The sequence below is a fragment of the Aspergillus pseudodeflectus genome (genome assembly GCF_044049435.1).
Source record: "Aspergillus pseudodeflectus strain CBS 756.74 chromosome Unknown BJX68scaffold_3, whole genome shotgun sequence".
Classification (NCBI taxonomy): domain Eukaryota; kingdom Fungi; phylum Ascomycota; class Eurotiomycetes; order Eurotiales; family Aspergillaceae; genus Aspergillus; species Aspergillus pseudodeflectus.
In genome coordinates, this window is record NW_027263779.1 from 513,658 (window position 1) to 534,858 (window position 21,201).

The 21,201-nt window shown below is 54.2% G+C and overlaps 9 protein-coding genes across 9 annotated transcripts; 4 read left to right on the forward strand and 5 right to left on the reverse strand.

Annotated features, from left to right (window-relative positions):
* Nucleotides 1-613: 613 nt before the first annotated feature.
* BJX68DRAFT_261793 (uncharacterized protein) lies at nucleotides 614-2,015 on the reverse strand (the record flags this gene model as incomplete). The annotated part of the gene is made up of 4 exons (XM_071044258.1): nucleotides 614-753; nucleotides 813-1,135; nucleotides 1,375-1,714; nucleotides 1,970-2,015. 4 exons carry the CDS (start codon nucleotides 2,013-2,015, stop codon nucleotides 614-616), a joined length of 849 nt encoding a protein of 282 aa, XP_070904288.1.
* A 60-nt stretch (nucleotides 2,016-2,075) lies between these two features.
* On the reverse strand, nucleotides 2,076-2,534 carry BJX68DRAFT_261794 (uncharacterized protein; the record flags this gene model as incomplete). The annotated part of the gene is made up of 1 exon (XM_071044259.1): nucleotides 2,076-2,534. One exon carries the CDS (start codon nucleotides 2,532-2,534, stop codon nucleotides 2,076-2,078), a length of 459 nt encoding a protein of 152 aa, XP_070904289.1.
* A 1,045-nt stretch (nucleotides 2,535-3,579) lies between these two features.
* BJX68DRAFT_261795 (uncharacterized protein) lies at nucleotides 3,580-3,879 on the forward strand (the record flags this gene model as incomplete). The annotated part of the gene is made up of 1 exon (XM_071044260.1): nucleotides 3,580-3,879. The coding sequence occupies one exon, from the start codon at nucleotides 3,580-3,582 to the stop codon at nucleotides 3,877-3,879; it is 300 nt and encodes a 99-aa protein (XP_070904290.1).
* A 1,140-nt stretch (nucleotides 3,880-5,019) lies between these two features.
* On the reverse strand, nucleotides 5,020-7,824 carry BJX68DRAFT_276710 (Zn(II)2Cys6 transcription factor). Its single transcript, XM_071048168.1, has 3 exons — nucleotides 7,313-7,824; nucleotides 6,707-7,251; nucleotides 5,020-6,661 (listed from the first exon to the last, which is right to left on the reverse strand). Exons 1-3 carry the CDS (start codon nucleotides 7,539-7,541, stop codon nucleotides 5,102-5,104), a joined length of 2,334 nt encoding a protein of 777 aa, XP_070904291.1. The 5' UTR covers nucleotides 7,542-7,824; the 3' UTR covers nucleotides 5,020-5,101.
* A 1,226-nt stretch (nucleotides 7,825-9,050) lies between these two features.
* Nucleotides 9,051-10,844, forward strand: BJX68DRAFT_276713 (Alpha/Beta hydrolase protein; the record flags this gene model as incomplete). Its single annotated transcript, XM_071048169.1, has 2 exons — nucleotides 9,051-9,619; nucleotides 9,685-10,844. 2 exons carry the CDS (start codon nucleotides 9,051-9,053, stop codon nucleotides 10,766-10,768), a joined length of 1,653 nt encoding a protein of 550 aa, XP_070904292.1. The 3' UTR covers nucleotides 10,769-10,844.
* Nucleotides 10,845-11,153: 309 nt separating this feature from the next.
* Nucleotides 11,154-13,410, reverse strand: BJX68DRAFT_276717 (GMC family oxidoreductase). The gene is made up of 3 exons (XM_071048170.1): nucleotides 11,687-13,410; nucleotides 11,441-11,604; nucleotides 11,154-11,371 (listed from the first exon to the last, which is right to left on the reverse strand). The coding sequence occupies exons 1-3, from the start codon at nucleotides 13,224-13,226 to the stop codon at nucleotides 11,291-11,293; spliced, it is 1,785 nt and encodes a 594-aa protein (XP_070904293.1). The 5' UTR covers nucleotides 13,227-13,410; the 3' UTR covers nucleotides 11,154-11,290.
* Nucleotides 13,411-14,020: 610 nt separating this feature from the next.
* BJX68DRAFT_226166 (catalase) lies at nucleotides 14,021-15,948 on the forward strand. The gene is made up of 7 exons (XM_071038465.1): nucleotides 14,021-14,088; nucleotides 14,157-14,286; nucleotides 14,334-14,568; nucleotides 14,625-14,717; nucleotides 14,776-15,195; nucleotides 15,259-15,343; nucleotides 15,416-15,948. Exons 1-7 carry the CDS (start codon nucleotides 14,058-14,060, stop codon nucleotides 15,892-15,894), a joined length of 1,473 nt encoding a protein of 490 aa, XP_070904294.1. The 5' UTR covers nucleotides 14,021-14,057; the 3' UTR covers nucleotides 15,895-15,948.
* A 403-nt stretch (nucleotides 15,949-16,351) lies between these two features.
* BJX68DRAFT_261800 (uncharacterized protein) lies at nucleotides 16,352-17,012 on the forward strand (the record flags this gene model as incomplete). Its single annotated transcript, XM_071044261.1, has 3 exons — nucleotides 16,352-16,534; nucleotides 16,585-16,704; nucleotides 16,836-17,012. The coding sequence occupies 3 exons, from the start codon at nucleotides 16,352-16,354 to the stop codon at nucleotides 17,010-17,012; spliced, it is 480 nt and encodes a 159-aa protein (XP_070904295.1).
* A 786-nt stretch (nucleotides 17,013-17,798) lies between these two features.
* Nucleotides 17,799-20,949, reverse strand: BJX68DRAFT_276719 (uncharacterized protein; the record flags this gene model as incomplete). Its single annotated transcript, XM_071048171.1, has 8 exons — nucleotides 20,416-20,949; nucleotides 20,227-20,360; nucleotides 19,887-20,174; nucleotides 19,471-19,832; nucleotides 18,978-19,424; nucleotides 18,629-18,932; nucleotides 18,390-18,574; nucleotides 17,799-18,276 (listed from the first exon to the last, which is right to left on the reverse strand). The coding sequence occupies exons 1-8, from the start codon at nucleotides 20,609-20,611 to the stop codon at nucleotides 17,799-17,801; spliced, it is 2,394 nt and encodes a 797-aa protein (XP_070904296.1). The 5' UTR covers nucleotides 20,612-20,949.
* Nucleotides 20,950-21,201: the final 252 nt, after the last annotated feature.

The window sequence follows — 21,201 nt, forward strand, 5'->3', positions numbered from 1 at the left end:
TGAAACACAAGGCAGATCCGGATATGTCTAGTAAAGCAGGCCATACTGCACTACACGCAGCCGCAGATGGTTGCCATGTTGAGGTGGTTCGTATGTTAGTAGAAGGTGGAGCCAGTGTCGACGCCCAAAGCCTTGAAGGGAGAACGGCAATCTCGCTGGCAAGCAAGAAAGGATGTGAAGAGGCTGTCAAGATCCTGCTAGAACACGGTGCCAATCTCAAGCTGGCAGGAGATGACGGGCTTACAGCACTGCATTGCGCGGCAACCAATGGAAATACCTCGCTGGTCAAGATGCTTCTCGATAACGGAGCTGATATTAGTGCGAAGACTCGCGAAGGCCTAACGCCGCTGCAACTAGCTGAAAACGCCGGGGAAACGAGTGTGGCTGAGATCCTCCGAACCCATTCTGGCAACCAAGGCTCGCCTCCAAAGGCTAAGCAGGAATGAACGCCTGGTACTTGTTCAGCTGCTTGAATGCATCGCGCCCAAGGACGTCCTGCATGGCATCAATCCACATAATCTCCCTCAACCGTTCTCTCGTCTCTTTCCAGTCCCCTTGATCCACGTCCTTGCGCCACCGCTCCCACATCCACTGCTCGTTCATCGACCTAACATCAAAAACAGTAGTGGCGCCCACAATCAGCAGCCACCTCATCAAATCCCTCGAGGGCCCATTCGCCCAAACCACCAACTGCTGGCAGGACTCGCGGAACCGCCCAGTCAAATACGGATAACCACCCCTCGCGCCGGGGAACTGAAACGTCGTGACCAGAACAGAGAGCAGCGCGAGCCTCAGCGTCTCGGACAACCTACCGTCATAGAAGTGATCCTCATAATCAAATGCCCCCTGCAGCTGCAGGAGCCGATATTGGAAGGAGCAGATGGTGTTGTGGAACTCGTCCGTGGGGCGGCGGTGCTTGGCGAGGTGTGCGCTGTTGATGATGCATGTGTAGTACTGCATTTCGCGGAAGAGGGTGAGGATGCGCGGGTCCGCGTCTCCAAATACAGACGGGTCCACGCAGGACGTGGGGATCTCGGGGGCGCCCAGGTCGTAGTAGCGTGGGCTGTACGCGGCTGGGTACGTGCACAGGTGACCCCCGTGCGAGCCCGTGTGCAGAGCATACACTAGATCCACTCTGGAATGCCGAGTAAGTATGATAATTAAGGTATATGACCTCATGACAAATCAAGGAGGGTGGAGAAACAATGCCAATGGGACGAAAATCAATCGCAAGAAAAGAAAATATGCCCCGAGCGAGTCGCCGACTCACTCCCTCCAGAGTTCAGACTTGTGACTCACCTCCCGAGTTTCATACACAACTTCGCATCACTACCAAACGTATGCAACCCCCCACGGACCCTAATAATCTGCTACAACCCCGCAATATGCGCACTCGCCCCCGATCCATCCCCCATCATGCACGAGAAAATCGTCAAGATAATCACAACAGCTACAGTAGAGTCCCGCACCGCGACCATGCGGTGGGGACTCGAGAGGCTCTCGTTGAGCAACCGGATTGTGCGCTGCATGTGGTAGAGGGTTGCCGGGGTGGGCGGACGCTGCTGTGTGATGTCGGCTGTTGCAAAATACATGAAGAGGCAGCATTGCTGGTACGCGGGGTCCGCGAAGATCCAGCGCAGCCACGAGGTTGCGCTGATGTCGTAGTCTACGAAGAGCTCGATTGGATGGATGACGTGGCGGAAGAACCGGAGGACTAGATTTGGACAAGAAGGAAGAGTTAGTATGGTACTTTGTCAGGTTTGAAGCTCCTAAGTAGTAAGATTGTTCGGAGCTTTCCGCGGATCGTCAGATGCCACCAGGAAGTGAGGGCTGAGGAATGGATATCGCAAAATTGCGCCAGGGTTTCAGAAAAAAAAAAAAAAGAGGGTCAAGCGGATCCTGCACTTTAAGGGTCTCGGGTCTAGTTCAAGGTTCTGGGGAACTCTGAAGAAGGAAAGAGCTAACGTACAATAAAAGATCCGAATCTTGGCCTCGACGCTGGCTTCGGACGCCATGTGCATCGCCTCGAGATCAGAAGGAGCAGCTCGCGCCGTGAGCGAGGGCAATTGGACCACCTATGCCAGCGCCGCTAGCTTTTCCACGACGGCGTCCTCATCTTCATCATCATCAAGATCTATCACTCGTCCCGTCACCACTCCTCCTGCTGCTGCTCCTCCATGGACTCGCGAAGAGTAGGACTGGGAAGTCCAGGAAGAGGGAGAGGAAGAGGAGGGCAGCACAACAGCACGGCCGAAAGCATCACTGGCACTGCTACTGCTACCACCGGCACTCGCACCCCCGACGACACCAACACCAGCGGCACCGGGTCCGTGACTATTATCCTCGTAGCGCCCAGCAAACGGGTGCGCCGTCCCATGGACTACGCGACGAGACACCCCTATCTTCCTATTTTTGCCACGCATGCAGCGGCTCCGGATCAGACGCCTGTCCGTCGCCTTACTGGGCCGTCCCAGCCCATTCTCGGTGACGAAGGCGAAGCCGAATTCGGCAGAGTGCGGCTGGACTGCGGCCATGGTGGAGCCACAGACGGACTGGATGGGTCTGGGTCAGGGTCTGAGGAACGGGGTACGGAGTATAGTGTGGTGTGATGTGTGATGTGTGACAATGCGGCTCTTAGTGGATTTGGGATTGGCAGCTTGATCGGGGAAATAATGTCCTCGGCAGCGTAGTGCAATCTCAAGGGGGATGGAATGGAGTCACTCTGGTCTATCGGTTTGTTTGCCACAAAGAGCGCTGTCTCACTCACGGAGGCAGACAGGGAGCCAGGCACGAGCTATCACTGGATAGTTTCAAACACAACCAAGGGATGGATGCTCGCTAGTTGCAGGACGAGACAAGACAGGGACTGTACGCGGCTCGGTGCAGCAGAGCGGCAAGTGTTGGGAATGACCACAGTGTCAGTAGTGTGTCTGGATGGATCCTGGCGCTGGGAAACTGAGCACCGGGGGACCTTCGAAACCCCCCAAACCGGCGTATCTAATGTTTCTTTGTTCTCCAGGCCCGACCCGATTGATGCCCGCTTCCGGTTAGATTCACACTTTGACTGCAACAAAGACCAATCAGCGGAATGTGACTGAGGATCGCCCCGACTGGATTTGGCCTATGCGGCCAATAAGACGAGGGAGATGCAAGGGTCACTTGATTGGCTGCTGCTTTTTGTACAAATGTCGGTTTCGCTCGATTGGGCAAACAATCTGGCTGACGTACTAACTACTTACTAGAACTTGGGCGCCTCTCCGGCGCCTCCGTAAAGACTGCTATCATCGCAAAGGACCTGGTGCATGGGGATACTATGGATCGTGGATGCAGCATGGAATCCCTCCACTGGCTATAAAAGACGTATAAGCCCTCCCGCAATATAATCCCTCCAAATCCTTTTCCTGCCGGCCTGACAGACTCTCACTATGAGAGCCGTCATTGTTTATACCCGTATCTGTAGCCTGCCATGTCGCTTCTCACCTGTACTATGCAATTGTGCACATAACCCCCCGCGTACAGCGTCGGAACCTACCATATGCATGACCTACATATTCACATTCTAGAATCAACTCTCTCACAATGTCTTCATCTCCACCCGATTCATCATCATGGACCCTCGGCCCTTCCACAAACCCCCTCCCCCTCTTTGCCCTCCGCATGAAACTCGCCTCGCAACCCCAGGCACCCCCCAGTTTCGACCTGCCCGGCCAAACAGGCATAATAACCGGCGCAAGCAGCGGCCTGGGCTACGCTGCCGCCACCGCATTACTGAGATACAACCTCTCCCACCTGATCATGACAGTGCGCACCGAATCAAAGGGAACAGAAGCCGCCGCGAAGCTGCGAGAACTACACCGGAACCCACGCATCGAGGCCTAGATGCTGGATATGCTCTCGTACGAGAGTATACAGTCCTTCGTGGCGCGGTGTAGAGATGAGCTGTCGCGGATCGATTTCGTCATTTTGAGTGCGGCTGCGGGATTTCCGTCTTTCGAGAGGGCTGAACATACGGGCCATGAGAGGACGTTTCAGGTGAATTATTTCTCGACGGCGCTTTTGGCGATTCTTTTACTGCCCGTTCTTGGGCAGAAGAGAGGACACGGTGAGGGGAGCAAACCGGGCAGAATAACGATCATCGGATCGGGGATGGCGCTTACGTCGAAGCTCATCGAAGCCGAAAGGAGCAGATCAGATCTGGATCTGGATGTGGATAAACTCTCTTCTCCGCCCTCGACAACCCGGCATACTTTGACTTCCCAGGCCGGTACGCGACGACAAAGCTCCTTCTGTGCATGTTTCTCAAGAAGCTCGTGGAGCACGTTAGCCCTGCCGACGTAGTCGTGAACCTCGTGGACCCAGGCCTCATCAGGACTACGGGGCAGGAGCTTTCGGGGTCGTGGGTCTTGAGGATCCTGTTTGGTATTTTGCGGGCTGTTATCGGGAAGAGCTTGAGCGCGGGTGCGTGGACGTATGTTGATGCTGCGGTCATCAAAGGCAGGGGGGGAGAGTCATGGGAGTTGGATTTGTATCTTTGAGGTTTATCCGTAAGTCGACATTCCTTCGTCTTCGTCTCTTTATTGGGTTTTGATGTGGTGTTCCTTTGCTAAGGCTTTGTTGTGACGGGTGCAGGTTCCCCGCGGTCATGCATACACAGCGTGGCCAGAGGGCGACGGAGACTTTATGGGAGGAGATGCTGGTGGACTTGGATTTTGCTGGTGTGAGGGGGGTGCTGGCGTCGATGGCCAGTGCTCCTTCTTAGGACGTCTCTTTCGGCTTTCTTTGTTCAGTAAACCCCGGTCGTCCTTTGTCGATGTACAATGAACAGTGCACGTTACTCTGCCTGTCAAGGGTCAGATTGGCTCGATCTATGACATGGCTTGGCAAGTCCACTTGTGGCAAGGGAAACCCTTTATTCTACCAGATCCACTCCGAGGGGAGCTCTTGAATGGGCATAGTATGATGGCCGATCTCATTACTCGGCTGCGGATACATGGTACACGGATGTCATATTACTTATTTGGCATTTCAAAGAAGAGATTCAGGTAACGTCAGAAGCTCCTGTTACCTTATACCCAGATAATTCCTAGACTGGCAAAAGGCCTCACCATCTCTGCGCCTCATAGTCAGATCCAAACAGCCCATCACTATAGCTAATGACTCTATCTAGTCCTGTAAACTGCTGGTCAAGCAACATCTGTGAAATCGCCATGGGATCATCCGAGTCCGGTGTAAAGTCTGGCCGGAGCATATTAGTCATCCCTTGTTCAGGGATGCCCATGTTCAACGAGAAGGAGTTCGGTGTAAGGGCCGGGATTCTCTGAGGCGCAAATGGCTGTGGAGGGGGAAGGTTGCCGTCGATTGTGCGAGCTTGAACCGGGCTGGATTGGATCTGTCGTGAGTGGATGGTTTGGAGGGATGTCCTGGTGGTGTCTGCAGGCTGAAGAGGAATATGCGGCGGATGTGCCACAGACAAGTCTGGTTCGTCGAGAGAATGTGTGATTTCCGTCGTATATCCGGCGATATTGATCTTGAATGACTGATCCTCGGAGCATCTGCGGTGTAGTTGAGCGAGGGTCGCAGAGTACTTGGCAGGGAGGTTCTTCTGGGGTGGTACAACGCCATTAACGCCCGCCCAGCGAGTTGACATCGTGTCAAGGCTTTGAATCAACACCCAAAAATCTGCTGCTACTCCCTGCTCATCCGCGCTATGTTGCCAGTACAAGAGTAGCGCCCGCGCGGCAATGAACACGCAAAATGCAAGTTGACTGCTTAGGGGAGACGTAGTGAGAGAGCTCTTGAGATAATGGTTGGTGATAGACGCAACCTCGATTGCCGCCGACTGGCAGGTATCCATACTGCAGGTACTGGGTAGCCGACTTCTGTACGGCCATTCGGGGAGAGGGAATGCGATAGGTTGATGAAGCAGAATCATCGACGCATTGTGGGTGACATGAGCTAGAGTGAGGTTAGGGTCCATTCTCGACAAGGACTGCTGCGTGACGTTGACTGTCCATTTCTGTGGCAGGAGCATCTTCCAATGCACGAGGCGGAGGTCGAGCTCCTTGAACCGGGTGAGCCAGGCGCCAAACTCTTTCTGGTCATTCAGGTTGACCTTTTGCTGTAGGAAGTATGTCGTGACGCGGCTGAGAGATTCGGTGGCTTCGAGGCAGTACGCGTATGCTCCCACTGTGGACATGTCGACGGTGGAGACGCCACCCGGTGAGGTGCCAGCATCCGAAGGGGTCTCCCCCTCGTCTTGGGTTGGTCGAACTGAAACGGGATGCGTAGGGAGAAACGCGATGGGGTTCCCAATGCGACCGGCAGACTTGTCCCAGATGCCAAAGTATGGAGTCACGACAGGGTTCTCTTTTCGCCAAGTGATTCCATCGCATGGAAGCCTTCGTCGTACATCATCGGCGGTGAGGCTAGTGTTCCAGCCCATGCTAACAGAGCAGAATCGATCAAGAGCAAAGATACTCCAAAATATCCTGCGGCGCTCCTCAGCTTCGGTCCAATCCGTTGGGGGTGGCAGCAGCTTGTACGGCTGTGAGAATAAGTGGTGCACGGGTTCGTCATGCTCGACGGTCAGCTGGAGGTACTCGACCATGCGAGATAGCGAACCGACAAGCGGCCACGCTTGGGATGCTTGACCGTTACCGATCTAGAATGTTAGCAAGAATCTTGATGAACGAAGAGGCAACCATACATCACTAGAGGCGATGATCACTAGAGCCTGCAGGTTCTCAACAGAAGGCTGCTTCATCGCCTGAGAGACAATCCAGTCCCTAATCTCCTCCCACTGCTTTGGTTGTTTCTCCAGTGACGCTACGGTGTCGGCATCTTCAACATACCCATGCGCGACGAGCACCATGGAATGTATGATGAGTTGCAACCTCTCCCGTTCGGCATCGTCGACGAACCGTCTGCGAAAGCGAGCCTCGTGGATGATTGGGGTCCAAGGGTGAACATAAATAAAGTACGCCTCGAGCACGTGGCTCAGGACTGTGTCATCTGGCAGAGGTGGGTCGCGAGAGAGCAAGTATGCACCATGGTCATCATGGTCGAGGCGACGCCGTTTGGTTGGCGGTCCACTTTGAGATGAGGTGGAAGGCGACTGCTTGCTGAGGCCCTGGAGGGTAGTTGCAAGAGCAGAAAGAATATTTTGCACGCTAGCATCCTCCTGATGAGTACCTCCGGGCCCGAGATTCTCAATCGTCGCCTGCTGCTTCCCAACCGAACGTTCCAACGCGTCTAGGCGGAGCACGTGTTAGCTGGGCCAAGCAGGTCACAGCCAAGGCAAGGAAGGGCCTACCAAGTCTTCGGTGAATATTATCCAATGCACCCGCCTTCATCCCCGGCTTAGCACGCTTTGTCTCATAGGTACACTCGGAGGCAGACTTCCGGCAGTGCTGACATGCCGGCAGCTCCCTTGAGCACCGGAGTTTGCGCTTTCGGCACGAGTTGCATGCGTGGCCGACCTCCGGGCCCCGAGGCGCGTTATCGGGAGAGCCGGATGAGTCTGGCCCGTTGTCGTCTTCCATTGCTCAGTTCGCTGCGTTATCAATCACTTTGATCGTTCGGAGATGAGAATCGGAGAGGGGAGAGTTGCCCTCCACCCCGACAGCTCCACGAAATCTCCCCCGCAACTGGCGATAATTCTCCCGTGTTACCGCTATTTACCCGACCGCACGCTTCAACGCGATGGAGGAGATGATGCATCTGAGCAAGATGTGGTGACTGGCGTACAACTTGCATCTCCCGCTTTTTTTTGTGCATGGAAATGGGCTCTCCAACGTATGATCTGGGGAAGAACTTAGGCCCTCTCCCCAGACTGATGCTGGTGGGGAAGAGAAAAACCCCGTCCACTCGCAGCCGCCTCGGCCTCGGGGCAATTGACGCGGCCTTCGGATGGCGATGTCCGATTGGTCGACTTGACTTGTCTTGGCGTTGCGGCTTTGTTTTCGCTGCATTTGCCGACGCGACGGCCACCACCAAAGCAATTGCAAAGCATGGAAGTCATCGCTGTACGGCTGTTGAAAATAATACAGATATTGGTATCATGATTATGCTGGCACCGGGTGAGCCCCCGCCTTCGACTACTCGCTTCCAAAGGAAAGCCTGATTAGCCATTCCGTGCTCGGTCATCCCTTCCACGTTGGACAGATATATATCTGCACCACCGCGATGTGCGACGAAGCGCTCAAGTTGGCACGTTACATTTTCCCACGTATGTCCACCTTATTTTCGCTCTGGACATGCCAAAGCACCTGTTCATGTGCTCGACCGCAACTAAAGATCTCGATTCATGGTAGTGGTCGAGCACTGGCCCGACACAGAGGTTCTTGATTAGTTGGAACAGGAGTATTTAGGTGCTTACGAGGGTTATTTTGACATTCCACGATCGCATGACAAACACATTGATAATGCTGACACATCTACCAGGCATTCACAGGGCAGAGTTACCACTGCCGAGGTTCGCTGCAGTGTTACCTGTATTCAGGCCAGCCGTGAGATATACTAAGGGAGCTCCTTCCGCAGACTTCAATGCACAGCTGGACTCGGCCAGAAAATCAAGTGAGCTCCCCAAAAAGATTCCAGCAACAATCGAGAATCTGAATCGCAAGATGCGGAATTCTGCCGATGATCAGCACGGGGCTGAAAAGGTTGAATTGGCTGAGACGACGACGCGATACCGTAACGGGGCGAATGCAGCGCAAAATGAAGTCATCGAGTCCGACTAACATGTTCGGAAATGACTGCCAAGCGGTATGAATGGTGGCTCAGGCGGAAATTCACCTGCCCCAATTTTACTTGATGGAGAGCACAAATGGAGAGAGCGCACTATCCCGCCTAATCCAGGTTAGACGCCAAGTCGCTAGCGGACTGGCCCCGGACAGAGTGGACGCTGCTCAGCCCTGCGATGGGTCCCTGAATAGAGGCGGATTCCATAGCATGATGGGAAACGGCTTGCAGCTTCTTCACTGGCACATTATAAAGCGACACTCCGCACGTTTCGCTATGTCTTTCGCCAGTGCCTATCAACCATCACCATGCTCGCTCTTTTATCCTTTGTCGCTGTGGCCTCGGCTGCTGCGTGCACACCCACATACAATTCCCGTCCTACTGCCATAATCGACTCTGGTGCGATTATCGGAACAACCACTGAGATTGCCCTTCCCTCCGCAACTGCCACAGTGAACAAGTTCCTCGGTATCCCGTTCGCCGAGAAACCGGAGCGCTTTCGCCTGCCAGCACCCGTCAAGCCCTGGGCCGATCCCCGCGACGCTTCGCAATACGGCCCAGCATGTTTCCAACAGATTAGCGAGACAACCGCTCAGTTCTATGAAGGAGTTGGCCTGGGGGTAGTTCCCAAGGGAGAGAGCGAGGACTGTCTGAACCTCAATGTATACGCGCCCTCAGCCGCATCTGCCGGGTCAAAGGCCGTTCTCGTTTGGATATATGGGGGCAGCTGGCAGAACGGAGCAAACTCGCTGCCGCTCTATGACGGCTCAAAGGTTGTTGCGAACCAAGACGTGGTGCTTGTTAGCATCAACTATCGGACGAATGTGTTTGGCTTTCCAGCTGATGAAAGCATTCCTCTTGAGGAGCGGAACCTTGCGTAAGTCTTCTCGGACCAAATGATGAATAATAACGTTCTTGAGAAATCGTCTAACATATCGATAGGCTCCATGACACTCGCCTGGCCCTAGACTGGGTTCAGCGGAACATCGCATACCTCGGCGGCGATCCCCGTAGGGTGACCATTGTCGGCGAAAGTGGCGGTTCATCCACTGTCGATACTCTGCTCACCGCACCTCCCAACCCCCTCCCCTTCCACGCAGCGATTATGACCTCAAGCCAGATCTCCGTCCCAGCAAGCCCTCAAACCCCAGGTGCCTATATCGCCGCCTGGAAGGCCCTCGCCGAACTCGCCGGCTGCCCCAATCCAGATGCAGCATTCGACTGTCTATTGGAGTACCCGGCCCAAGACCTCGTCGACCTCGTCACAAATAACTCAATCAGCTTCAACGGGTTCCCCGACGGCGGCGTAACCTGGGCCAACAACCCACGGCTCGACCGCCTCGCCGGGAAATCAGCACGAGTCCCCGTGTTGATCGGCACAACGGCCGATGAAGCCAGCCCATTCGTAATCGGCCTCAATGACACGCGCGCAGCACTCGCATCGATAAATCTCGGCGACTTCGCCGACCTTATGATCGAAGCCTACCCGCTCGGGACACCCGGGATTCTCACCGAGGGCGCACGCATCAGCCGCATCGCCACGGAATTCCTCATGCAGTGCAACACGCAAGTCCACGCAAACGACACCAAGCGCGCGGGACTCGACTCCTGGCGGTTCTACTTCAACGCCTCCTTCCCAAACACGGAATTTCTGCCCGGAGTGGGCGCCTACCACGCCTCTGAAATCGCCTTCTTCTTCGGCACATACCGCGCCGAAGGCGCAACGCCGTTCCAAGCCGAGCTCAGCAACGCCCTCCAAACGGCCTACGCAGACTTTGCCAAGAACCCCACCGCTGGACCCGGGTGGCCTCAGGTCCCGACGATCGGTGTTTTTGGGGACGGGGTGAGGCCCGGTGTTGATGAGGAGGGGCTGCAGGCTCTCACGACGATTCCGTCGGAGGTCCTGGATGTCCGGTGTCCGTTGTATTATCCGGTTTATGATGCGCTCTCGTTGAAGCCCTGGGACGAGCAGCTCGCTGCGCAGAACGAGACGGGGCCGAGTGTTGACTCGGGGATTCCCTTCTAATAAATGTGTGTGAGGCTGTGAGGTGTGACTGTGTGAGGGTAAGTGAAGGGTTTGGGTTGAATCAATTCGATGTACCACATAAACAGTACTAGAACTACCTTTCGTGTCTATACATTCAACTTATATTTTATTGATTATATGGGATCTATCTTATTCTCGCCGCCTCTTCAGGGCGCTGCACCGGCTGTGTAGCTAGCTAGCGATAGACCTCTCAGTCAACAGAGCTCCTTCAAGCATAACGGGGTATATGTATGATTCTAAATCGAAGTTGACTGACATTTCCATTCCCGAAGGAGCCAAGCTCTTGAATCAAAGTATTCATCGTAATTCCAGTCCAATAATATAATATTGCTGCTTGCTTCTAACTCGAATGAAAATCACAAGGCCACAATTCGCATCAAACGAAACTATAAATACAGATCATAGTACATATTCGCATCAATCGCATCAGTTGCATCGCATCACAATCCAGCCAAACCAGAGCTAGGTAAAACACAGCAGAGCCCCTATCCATCTAATAATCTACAACTTGCTCGAGACATAGTACGGGATGTTCTTAGCCTCGTACAGATCCTTGTACTGGGCCTTGATGATGTCGGCGCCCTATTGCACCTATTAGTCTCCTGTAGAGATTCGCCAGAGAGAGCGTGTGAATGCTCCGGTGCGACGTACCTTTTCACCAATCATGTAGACCGAGTTCTGGATGCGGCAGTCGGGGATGACAGGGATGACCGAGGCGTCAGCGACGCGCAGGTTGCGGATGCCGTGGACGCGCAGCTTCTCGTCGACGACGCCCTGGTGGATACTCTTGGAGAGACGGGCGGTTCCGCAGGGATCTAGACGGGACCAAGTCAGTACAAACATGTCCAAAGAGACAGGGGCGGTAGGTGAGTAGAAAGTGAGCAGGGGAGAACGTACGGAAACCAGTCTGGCTGCGATCAAGGACAGCGCGCTTCATCTCCTCGTCGCTCTCGAGGGGCATGGTCCAGGGGTACTCGGCCACAACGATATCCTTGAAGCCCTTGCCCTTGGTCAGGACATCGTACGTCCAGCGCACACCCTCGCGCATAGCGAGGATATCGAGGTCATCGCCAAAGAAGTTCAGGTTGATGTTCGGCTGGATGAGCGGGTTGGCGCTGTTGAGCGTGACTTCACCCTGCGAGATGGGCCGGAGGAGATCGACGATGACCGTCATGAAGTTACCCGAGGGCGGGGTCGGGTAGTGCCACTGGAAGGCTGTGCTGAACATGCCGACAAAGTCGAGTTCGAAGTGAGGCTGGCCTGCGGGACCGAAGGGGTCGAGTCCACCGTTGGCGGCCTTGGCTTCGCGGTAGGCGGGGTATTTCTCGAGGCGCTCGTCGATGCGCGGGAAGCCGACGAGCTCGAGGAGACCCGAACCCACGGGGCCGGTCTTGTCGCGGGCAAAGGTTGCGACGGCCTTGTCGTTTTTGGGACCCGCGCGGAGGAGGTGGTCGTCTAGGCCGTAGCCGTCTTTGATCTGGAGCACGAAGGGGACGATGGGGTGGTCGAGGAGGTGCTGGCCGACGTGTGGGGAGTCGAGGACCACGTCGATGTTGTGCTTGGCCAGTTCGGCGGCGGGACCGACACCGCTGAGCATGAGGAGCTTGGGGGTTTCAAAGACACCCTGGGAGAGGATGACCTCGCGGGAGGCGATGAGGGAGATTTCGGCGCCGGTGGTGGGGTTGACTGCGAGGACGCCCGTGCAGGTCTTTGTGGCGGGGTCGATGAGGAGCTTCTTGGAGTGGTGGTTGGAGAGGATGGTGATGTTGGGCTTGTTCTTGACGAAGAGGAAGCTGCCCTGGCGCTGGCCTTGGTAGATTGTGTCGACGCAGTGGGTGAGGCCGTGCATTTCACCCTCGTAAATGTCCTCGGTCAGAGGCTCACCCTTGGAGACCCAGGCCTCGGTGAGGGCGTCGCGGAAGGGCTTGAGCTCGGGGAGGAGCTCGGCGTGGGAGATTTGCAGGGGACCCCCGGTGCCAATCTTGGACAGCTCCGCGGGGTACAGCTTTTCGTCGTCGTGGTAGGTTGCGCACATGCGGAGGTACTCGACACAGTTGTCCCAGGTCCAGTCCTTTCCGCCAAATTCCTCCCAGTCGTCAAAGGTGGCCTTGGATCCAGGGATCCAGGTGAAGTAATTGGCGCAAGAGCTGCCACCGAGGGCCTTGCCGCGGGTGTTGGGCTTCTCAACACGCTCGTAGTCTTCGCGCTTGACCATGGTGGTCTTGTAGGCCCAGTCGTACTTGCTGCCGCGGAGGCCAAAGGCCTTGGAGGGGGTGGTGATCTCGTCGATGGCCTGGGGGTTGGCGATACCGGCCTCGACGATCAGGACCTTGACGTCGGGGTTCTCAGCCAGACGACCGGCGACGGTGTTGCCCGCAGTGCCACCGCCGACGATGATGAAGTCAAATTGCGAACCGTTGGAGATTGGGCCAGGCATGTTGATTGGTGTATTGGGGATTAGAGTGCTTAGAAGAGAATAAACAAAAGAGTAGAGGAAGGAGTATTAGATGGTTGCTTGTTTGGATGCTTGCGATTGATGCTGATGAAGAAGACTATTCCAGCCGACTTCATGATGGTATATATACTCGATGAAGGCTTCGAGGTCACAGCGAATACTTCCCAGGCCAAAGTCAAAGGTAGAATGCAGCAACCTAGCCGCATAGTGCAGATCTGCCTTCCCCTCATGCTGAGCATATGGCAGCGGGCACCACGGCAGTGCGGCAGGGGGGGTGATTGGTGGACAAAACACGGTGTTCCTCAGCAGCGACTCAAATGCTGACAAGAAAGACTGCCCTACGAAGCACAATGTCGTCACTGGTTGAGCTTATTCTGGGTGCTTATGCTATTTTACGAGAGTTGGCCCCACTTGGCCAGGACGGCGAGATCTCGGTCATTCGGGGTTTGCTCGGGAATTCCACCAACTGTCAGCACCACGTTACACTCGGCCAATGAGCATCGATTAGTCTAGGTTTGTCACTCGTGGGCTAAGCATTTGAGGGCTGTAGCCATTCCCCTCATGAGGGGGCGCCATTATTCTATGCTTTGTTGCTCCTCGTCTCCAACCTTGGAAGACTCAAAATAACCTCAGCTACGAGGATGATTCATCGCACGGCTATTCGGCAGCCTGCTATCTCGAGACGGAGACTGACATCATTCGTAGTCTACAGATAACCCCTGCGTAGAATAAATAGGGCTGTCTCTCGCCAAATTCTGGTGGTGCATAACTCCATCGCATCCCCGCCCAATTCACGCAAATCAATCCATAGCTATGTCAAAAGCTGTCTTCACATTGGCCGAGGGTAGGATCTTTCCCAAGGCATCTCGAGTCTGCCACCACAATTGTTGCTAACCGCCCACTCTAATCTAGGCCAGCCCGTCGTGGACCCTGCCGTTAGCATTACACTCCCTACCGCTGGAGGTGGTGGCCTTGTCGCCCTCGCCGACACTGCTCTCCTTGAAACACTTGCTCACTTCAACCGCGAGCGCATCCCCGAGCGGTATGTCAATCTCCTGACTGGGATAATCCACTGCTCATCATCTGCAGCGTCGTCCACGCCAAAGCAGCTGGCGCATGGGGCGAATTCGAGGTTACAAACGATATTTCCAACCTGACGACAGCCAAGTTCCTCAATGGTGTTGGCAAGAAGACTCCTCTGCTCTTCCGTCTGAGCACCACTGGAGGTGAGAAGGGCAGTGCTGATACTGTTCGTGATGTTCGTGGATACTCGGTCAAGTTCTTCACCGAGGATGGAAACCATGATATCGTTGGAAACCACATCGTATGTCGCTTCTTTCATAGTCTCTTGGATTGGTTGACCGTAACTAACCATCGCAGCCCGTCTTCTTCGTCCGCGATCCCATCCGGTTTCCCTCCCTCAACCGCAGCCACAAGAAGAACCCCGCGACCAACCGTCCTGACATGAACATGGTACGCCCACCCACTTCACTTATCACACTGTACCTATAACTAAATGAATGTTGCTTAGTTCTGGGACTTCCACACAAACCAACCGGAAAGCGTGCACTCCCTCATGCACCTCTTCGGCTCGCGCGGCCTCCCCTCCTCAATCCGCCGACTGACCGGCTTCGGCGTGCACACCTTCAAGCTCATCGCCCCCGACGGCTCCTTCAACTACTGCAAGTTCCACTTCCGCCCCGAAAAGGGCGTGGCCAACTTCACGCCCAAGGAAGCGCAGCAGCTCACGGGGCTGAACTCTGATTTCCACAACGCCGATCTGTGGCATGCGATTCAGCGCGGCGACTATCCGACGTGGAAGTTGTATATCCAGGTTATGACGCCCGAGCAGGCGGAGAAGAGCGGGTTGATTGTGTTTGATATTACCAAGGTCTGGCCGTTTAAGGATTTCCCGCTTGTTGAGGTGGGCAGGATGACGTTGAATAAGAATGTGAGTGTCCCTTTCTTGCTTTGTGGCTCAGAGAGTGTCGCAAAACTGACAGTCGTGTACCAGCCCGAGAACTACTTTGCCGAAATCGAACAGGCCGCCTTCTCCCCGTCCAACATGGTCCCCGGCATCGCAGCAACCCCAGACCCCAGTACGTCTCCAATCCCCACCCATACCTTCCTTACTCTACCAGTACGACGTACTAATATCCTCTTCCGTATAGTGCTCCAAGCCCGCATGTTCGCCTACCCCGACGCCCAGCGCTACCGCCTCGGCGCAAACTACACCCAACTCCCCCCGAACCGCGCCAGATGCCCAATCTACCACCCGTACTCGCGCGACGGCGCCGGCACAATCACAAACAACTACGGCGGCGACCCGTCCTACGTGCGCAGCAGCATCAGCCCCGGCGTACGGAGCCAATCCGTGCAAGAGGTGCGGCACACGGAGTGGCTGCGCTCGGGGGGCGTTCTAGGCCTTAATGAGATTCCGGTCACCGAGGAGGACTTTGTACAGCCCCGGGAGTTGTGGACGAGGGTCTTTGATGAGGCGGAGAGGAGGCTTTTTGTCGCTAATGTGGTGGACTCGCTGTCTGGTGTGCAGGAGAGGCTGTGTAAAGAGGTTGTGGCGCTTTTTGGGAGGGTGGATCCGGCGATTGCGCTGGGAATTGCCAAGGGGTTGGCCGATGAGGCGAAGCTTTGAGTGAGCGAGGATGGAGGGGTTGATTGTATATTATGATGTTTTATTAGTAGAGAGTGCTGTTTTGGGATATGTGTTTTGTTTTCGGTTGAAATGTGATTATAATGGTATATGAGAACTAGATAAACGAGATATATTTGTAGACAATGTGCTACAAAGTGTCCTCTCGACCTCGAATATCGACAACATTGGCCTTGCGGCGAAGATCGATAGCCTACTGTATCCTCACCTATCGCTCTTATTCCTACCCTTGACGAGTCGAAGCATCCAAGATAACGTCTATAGTCGCTCATCCAACCCGTTTTCAAGTTTCTCGACACAGCTATCTTTCCCCAAAATTATCTTAATGAAATATCAGTCCAGGATACCTTGTGATTCTCATTATCCCCTGCATTCAAGTTTGATTTTGCTGCGAGCCTTACCTTTCCAGCTCTCAATCCTAGCCCTCGAAGCAATCACAATGCACTTCGAAAACGTCCTCGTCGCAGCGGCCTTCGTTTCCGGAGCCTCTGCTGCTCGAAACAATGTTACCGACATCGCTGCCTCTGTTCAGAGCCGTCTTGCCGGGCTCGAATTAGGATACCTCCACCCAAACATCATTCTCAACCAAGTGACCGCTGGGACTGAGGGTGTTAATGCAGATGTGACTATATCGCTGGACTCCCGATATTATAGTGGACTAAAAACATCTAGGATGTCGTCTCTACCTACCTCCAGACCGTCGCAGCCCAAGACCAAGCTCTGGACCGACCCCAGCCTGCACGCCCAATGCCAGAGTCTACACAGCTGACTCTCTGTCAGGCTTTCCACTCGGTAAGTCCTCTCTCCGAACTTTCCTCTACCAAGATAAGCGTTAATCACATATATTTGTTTTTTCGCAACTCACCATCACCGGGCTTAACCTCGACAACGCCTTCTACAACAACGTCAATCTATTCAACCAGACCCAGCGCAGCCAGATCCTCAACGGTATCAACAAGGTCGCGAACGAGACATCCCGCTTCTATGAGAACGTCGCCACCAAGTCTTTGACATACTGCGTCAAGACCATCCAGACAGATAACGCTGCGCTTGGGCAGTCGTTTGACATGGTCAAGCAGGCGTATGGTGGCTCATACTAGAGCTCTTGATGACTAACTAGTACGCTGTTGAGCCTGCGGTGGAAATGGGTAGTGTAAAGAAGGATGTTTATTGTTTTATAACCCTGCTGATAAGCCTTAAATTGTGTACTAACCTTCATGTTCCGGGAGTGAAGTGCTGCTTTCGTCACTGAGATCTGCGGAGTGGATACTACTACTACTACTACTACTACTACTACTACTGTCACTAGTAATACAGGTATTAATCGAGGCTACAACACTCAGTATCAGCTCGTCATATTATATAGTTGGTGATACATCGTCAAAAAAAATTCCTGTTCTTCTTCTTGAGGCACATTATTTGTCGCGTTAGGGGTTTGGATGAAGTATATATTGTTAGCGCGGCAAGACGCCAAGGCCGGGTTAGGCTAAAATGTGCGCGGAAAGCTGATCATATCCCCAATTATTGAACCATTTGATACCCCTACATCTTCTATGAAGTTTGCTTCGATCCACAAAGTCAGAGAACTAGCAAGCCTTGACTTGTTTATCGCTCAAAGCCTTGCTGCCTGAGGCCATCAGTAGCCACATCACCTAATAGCCCAAAGAGGGAAGGCGTTGTTATGGCCCCACCCCGGAGTCCAGACGCGCTCTTCGCGTTGCAACTTGCTGCTCATGTTCACAGTGTCGGTTCGTCTTCCGCGTTCAAGTCAAGTCCTTGAGAGATTACTCCGCACATGACGGACTAGCGCAATATGGTCTCAGTTTTAGTCATTACTTTGATTGATAACTACCCTGAAAGATGTGTCAAAACACCACGGCTTCCCCTCAACCATAGAGCCTAGTCACACTCAATTCTCCGGCGAGAGCTGGTGGGTCTATCTCGGCCTCATACTGAACATGTGTGATGCCCTTATTGCCGAATTGCTTTGCAAGCGAGTAGAGATGGTTGCCGTTCAGGTATATCTCGTAAGTGCCATCCTTGACGTCAACCTGAATCTTGAGACTTGGTGCCTGAAGCCAGCTCGGGAATGGTATGAGGGCATGAGTGTCCCAGCCTTCGTTTGCGGGCTTTGTTTGGATTTGGATTTCGCGGAGCTTCCTGACAATGTTTATGCTAGCAACGCCGTCGAAATTATCGTCGTCCAATTCCTCTGCGCTGTCGTCGAAGCTGATGAACACGACTCGATTCAGATCCCTCCGTGCCGGCTCGGTCAAGTCGAAGGTTTGCGAGTCGACGACGATGGATCCGCCGACTCCTACCTCCTGCTCTAGCTTCAAGAATTCTCCTGCTGTTACACCGGGTCTGTGAAGCGTTAGCCGCGTTGTGAATGGCTTTCATGGTGTACTTACGCTTTGGGAGGGTCCGGCTGTTGCGGAGGCTGTGGCGGTTCCGGCTCTTGAGGCGGATCTGGCTGCTGAGGAGGCTGTGGCGGTTGCAATGGCTGCGGGGGATCTGGCTGCCCAACGTTCGGCAGAACCTCTGGCTCCACATCTGGCTTCGAGGGCTTTTGCGGATCCTTGCTGTGAGACACCTCTGCCATGGACACAAGGATCTGCAGGTTCAATGCGGTCCACTGATCTTCTGGGACTGGACGACCGGCCTGTTGATTGTTAGCCTAGGCCAAAGATATCGAAAAGCGATCAAATTGCCTTACCATCGTCACCTGCCAATAAAGGCGTCTCAAAACGGCTTCAACGTCGTCTTTCTTCAAAGAGGCTAACCGGTCCTCGAGGATCAAGCGGTTCAAGATCGGTGTGATGGGAACATATGCGGTCAGTCGAACGTCGCGGTGCTGTAAGTCCGTGCAATTGCTGCAAACTTCCTGCCCGTTTACCGTTCCCGGTGTACTGAAGTTGTACACGTTGGTCACGTATTCGTCGGGCGTGAAATGGCGGCCACTGCCATCTGCGGGCTCCAGGTAGATCTCGATATTGAAGGGCCGTCCACCGAAAGCGAACCTGGCACGGTTAGCGTTGGATCTGCCGCGAGGATGCCCGACCTACTTGGAGTAACGGATACTGATGGCAAAATCGTTCCCAGCAACGCCTCCGTCAACCTCTCGCATACCTTCCACTAGCGGCTTCCCAACTCCGTTCTTCGCGAGCTCCAGTTGGGTAAGGGCCTCCAGACGGGAAACACCGTACTTCTTCGTGATACCTTCAAACAGCCTCGTTTTATAAGCATCGGCGTCGAAGGCCACGCCGGCTTGAGATCCGGGTTTCACGGGGTCTAGGTCGGGATAGGTATATCCGAGGGCTCGAAAGTCGCGAACCTCTTCCGAATTCCAGTAATTGCCCTCCGTATCCTTATGAAACGGTCGAAGAGGCGTTGTTGGTGTGACCGTCTGCGGTAGACCGATCACCTTCTGGTCAAAATCTCCCTGATAACCTTCTGTGAAGAATTTGTCTGGGTTCAACTCCTGCCACATGGCGAAGATTCGATCGATATTGCTGTTCTTGTCAGCCACGGTCGCGTTCTAGAACGGACTTTGCTCACCAGTGATGAAGCCAGAAAATCGGGTCAAATGTCGCGACCGGAATTTGCGACATGTGGCCTCCGTCGCCTCCTGCCCACCAGTGAATGTTGTTATGGATGAACTCGATGTTGACGTCGGCTGAAATCTTTGGTTCAGTCTTGTCGACCGCCGTCGTTGCAAATTCCTGATAGTCAATGGGGTAGGTGAGCAGACGGTACACTAACTCTGCGGCTGCACCATAGTTTTTCCCATCGACTGCGCTGTGCAGAACCATGAATTTTTCAACCCCTTCGTTATTGACAACCCCCTGGATCCAGTCTTTGCTGTCGGCCTGTGCTTGCTCCTCCGTCGGGCACCGGCTGGTTGCCAGGCATTTTCCATACTAAGCCCGCAGTCAGTGAGAAACCTGGCAGATGCGAGGCAAAGAGCAACATACCGAGTATACAGTCTCTTCACCCATGGCCTTGACGTCACCAACGCCATGAGCTTCCATTGGCTTACCATCAGGCATGCGAAATTGATACAGAGGGTTCTGCAGCGTTTCCAATTTCCCAAGCAGCGAGACCTGGAGCTCAGGCTCTGCTGCCAGCCACGGTACCTTGGGATTCACGGCCCAGTCCCAAAAGGGGAGCCTCCAGGTGTCGGCCGCAGCGCGAAGAGGCGCCCTGTCCTTCTCCGGATAGCTTGGGATAATCTCGTCCACCATGATTTCGTATATTCTTTGCTGTACTTGCGGTCAGAGAGCGTAGAATGGGTCGAAACTTGTCGCCGCTCACCTCGTAAAGTAGCAAATAAGGTCGATGCCACGACGGAAACAGGTAGTTCGCATGAGTACAGTAGCCTTTCTTGTCGGCCTCCTCCAGCGTGACATGCGGCTCATCCCATGAGGTAAATGGCATGCCATGGATACCTAGTCCATCCTTAGTCGCCTGGGTCCATGTGTGCGGTAATCCTTGAGAACATACCTGCGATCTGGAAGAACGAGTCGCGGTTTTCCGGTGGGACCTCTTGCAAGCGCTTCAACGCCTTGAGAAACAGTACCACCTGCGTCCTGTTCTCGGGCTTGGAGCTCCATGCGTCGATTTCCTGCCGCTGGGGAACCTCGCCATTGGGACCCTTTCCTGCAGCTATTCCTGTTATCGGGTAGTATTTGTACACCATGGTGTCGAGAGCGGAATCAAGTTTCCAACTACAGCGCTGCACGCGAGAGTCAGAACAATCCCAACTTGACCTTCAGCAAGGAAGAATCACTGAATGCCGGCGAAGACGTCAAGACTCAAGCAGGATGGGTAGATAACCCCCTCGAGCTTGATCACACTGGCTCCAGATCACAGCTACGCCATACAATACCATACGGCCAACTGCACCCCTGCTCGTGCCCAAAGCGTCTGTGGCTGCATGAACCCCTGCCCAGGATCCGGACAGCACTTGACCAAAGCTGAACGCCAAACCCCGCGCCATGCGAGTGACAGCTCTTTGTCTTTCTCGGAGAATCAGCCAGCCACCGATCGGACACGAGTTTCCCGCTAGGTCCGACGATCTGCAGCTTGCTTTCAGCGTTGTCTTCGCGGGGCAATATTGCAATAATGGGGCTGCCTGAAACATTTGGATTTTTCTCAAATCTAGAGCGATGCAGGTTGCGCATCACCAGACTTCAATTCCGTGGTCTTACAGTGTGATGACAATACGTCTCAATACCGAAATGACAGGCGTTGGATGCTCAATGGTTGTACGGACATGTCGGGAAAGGA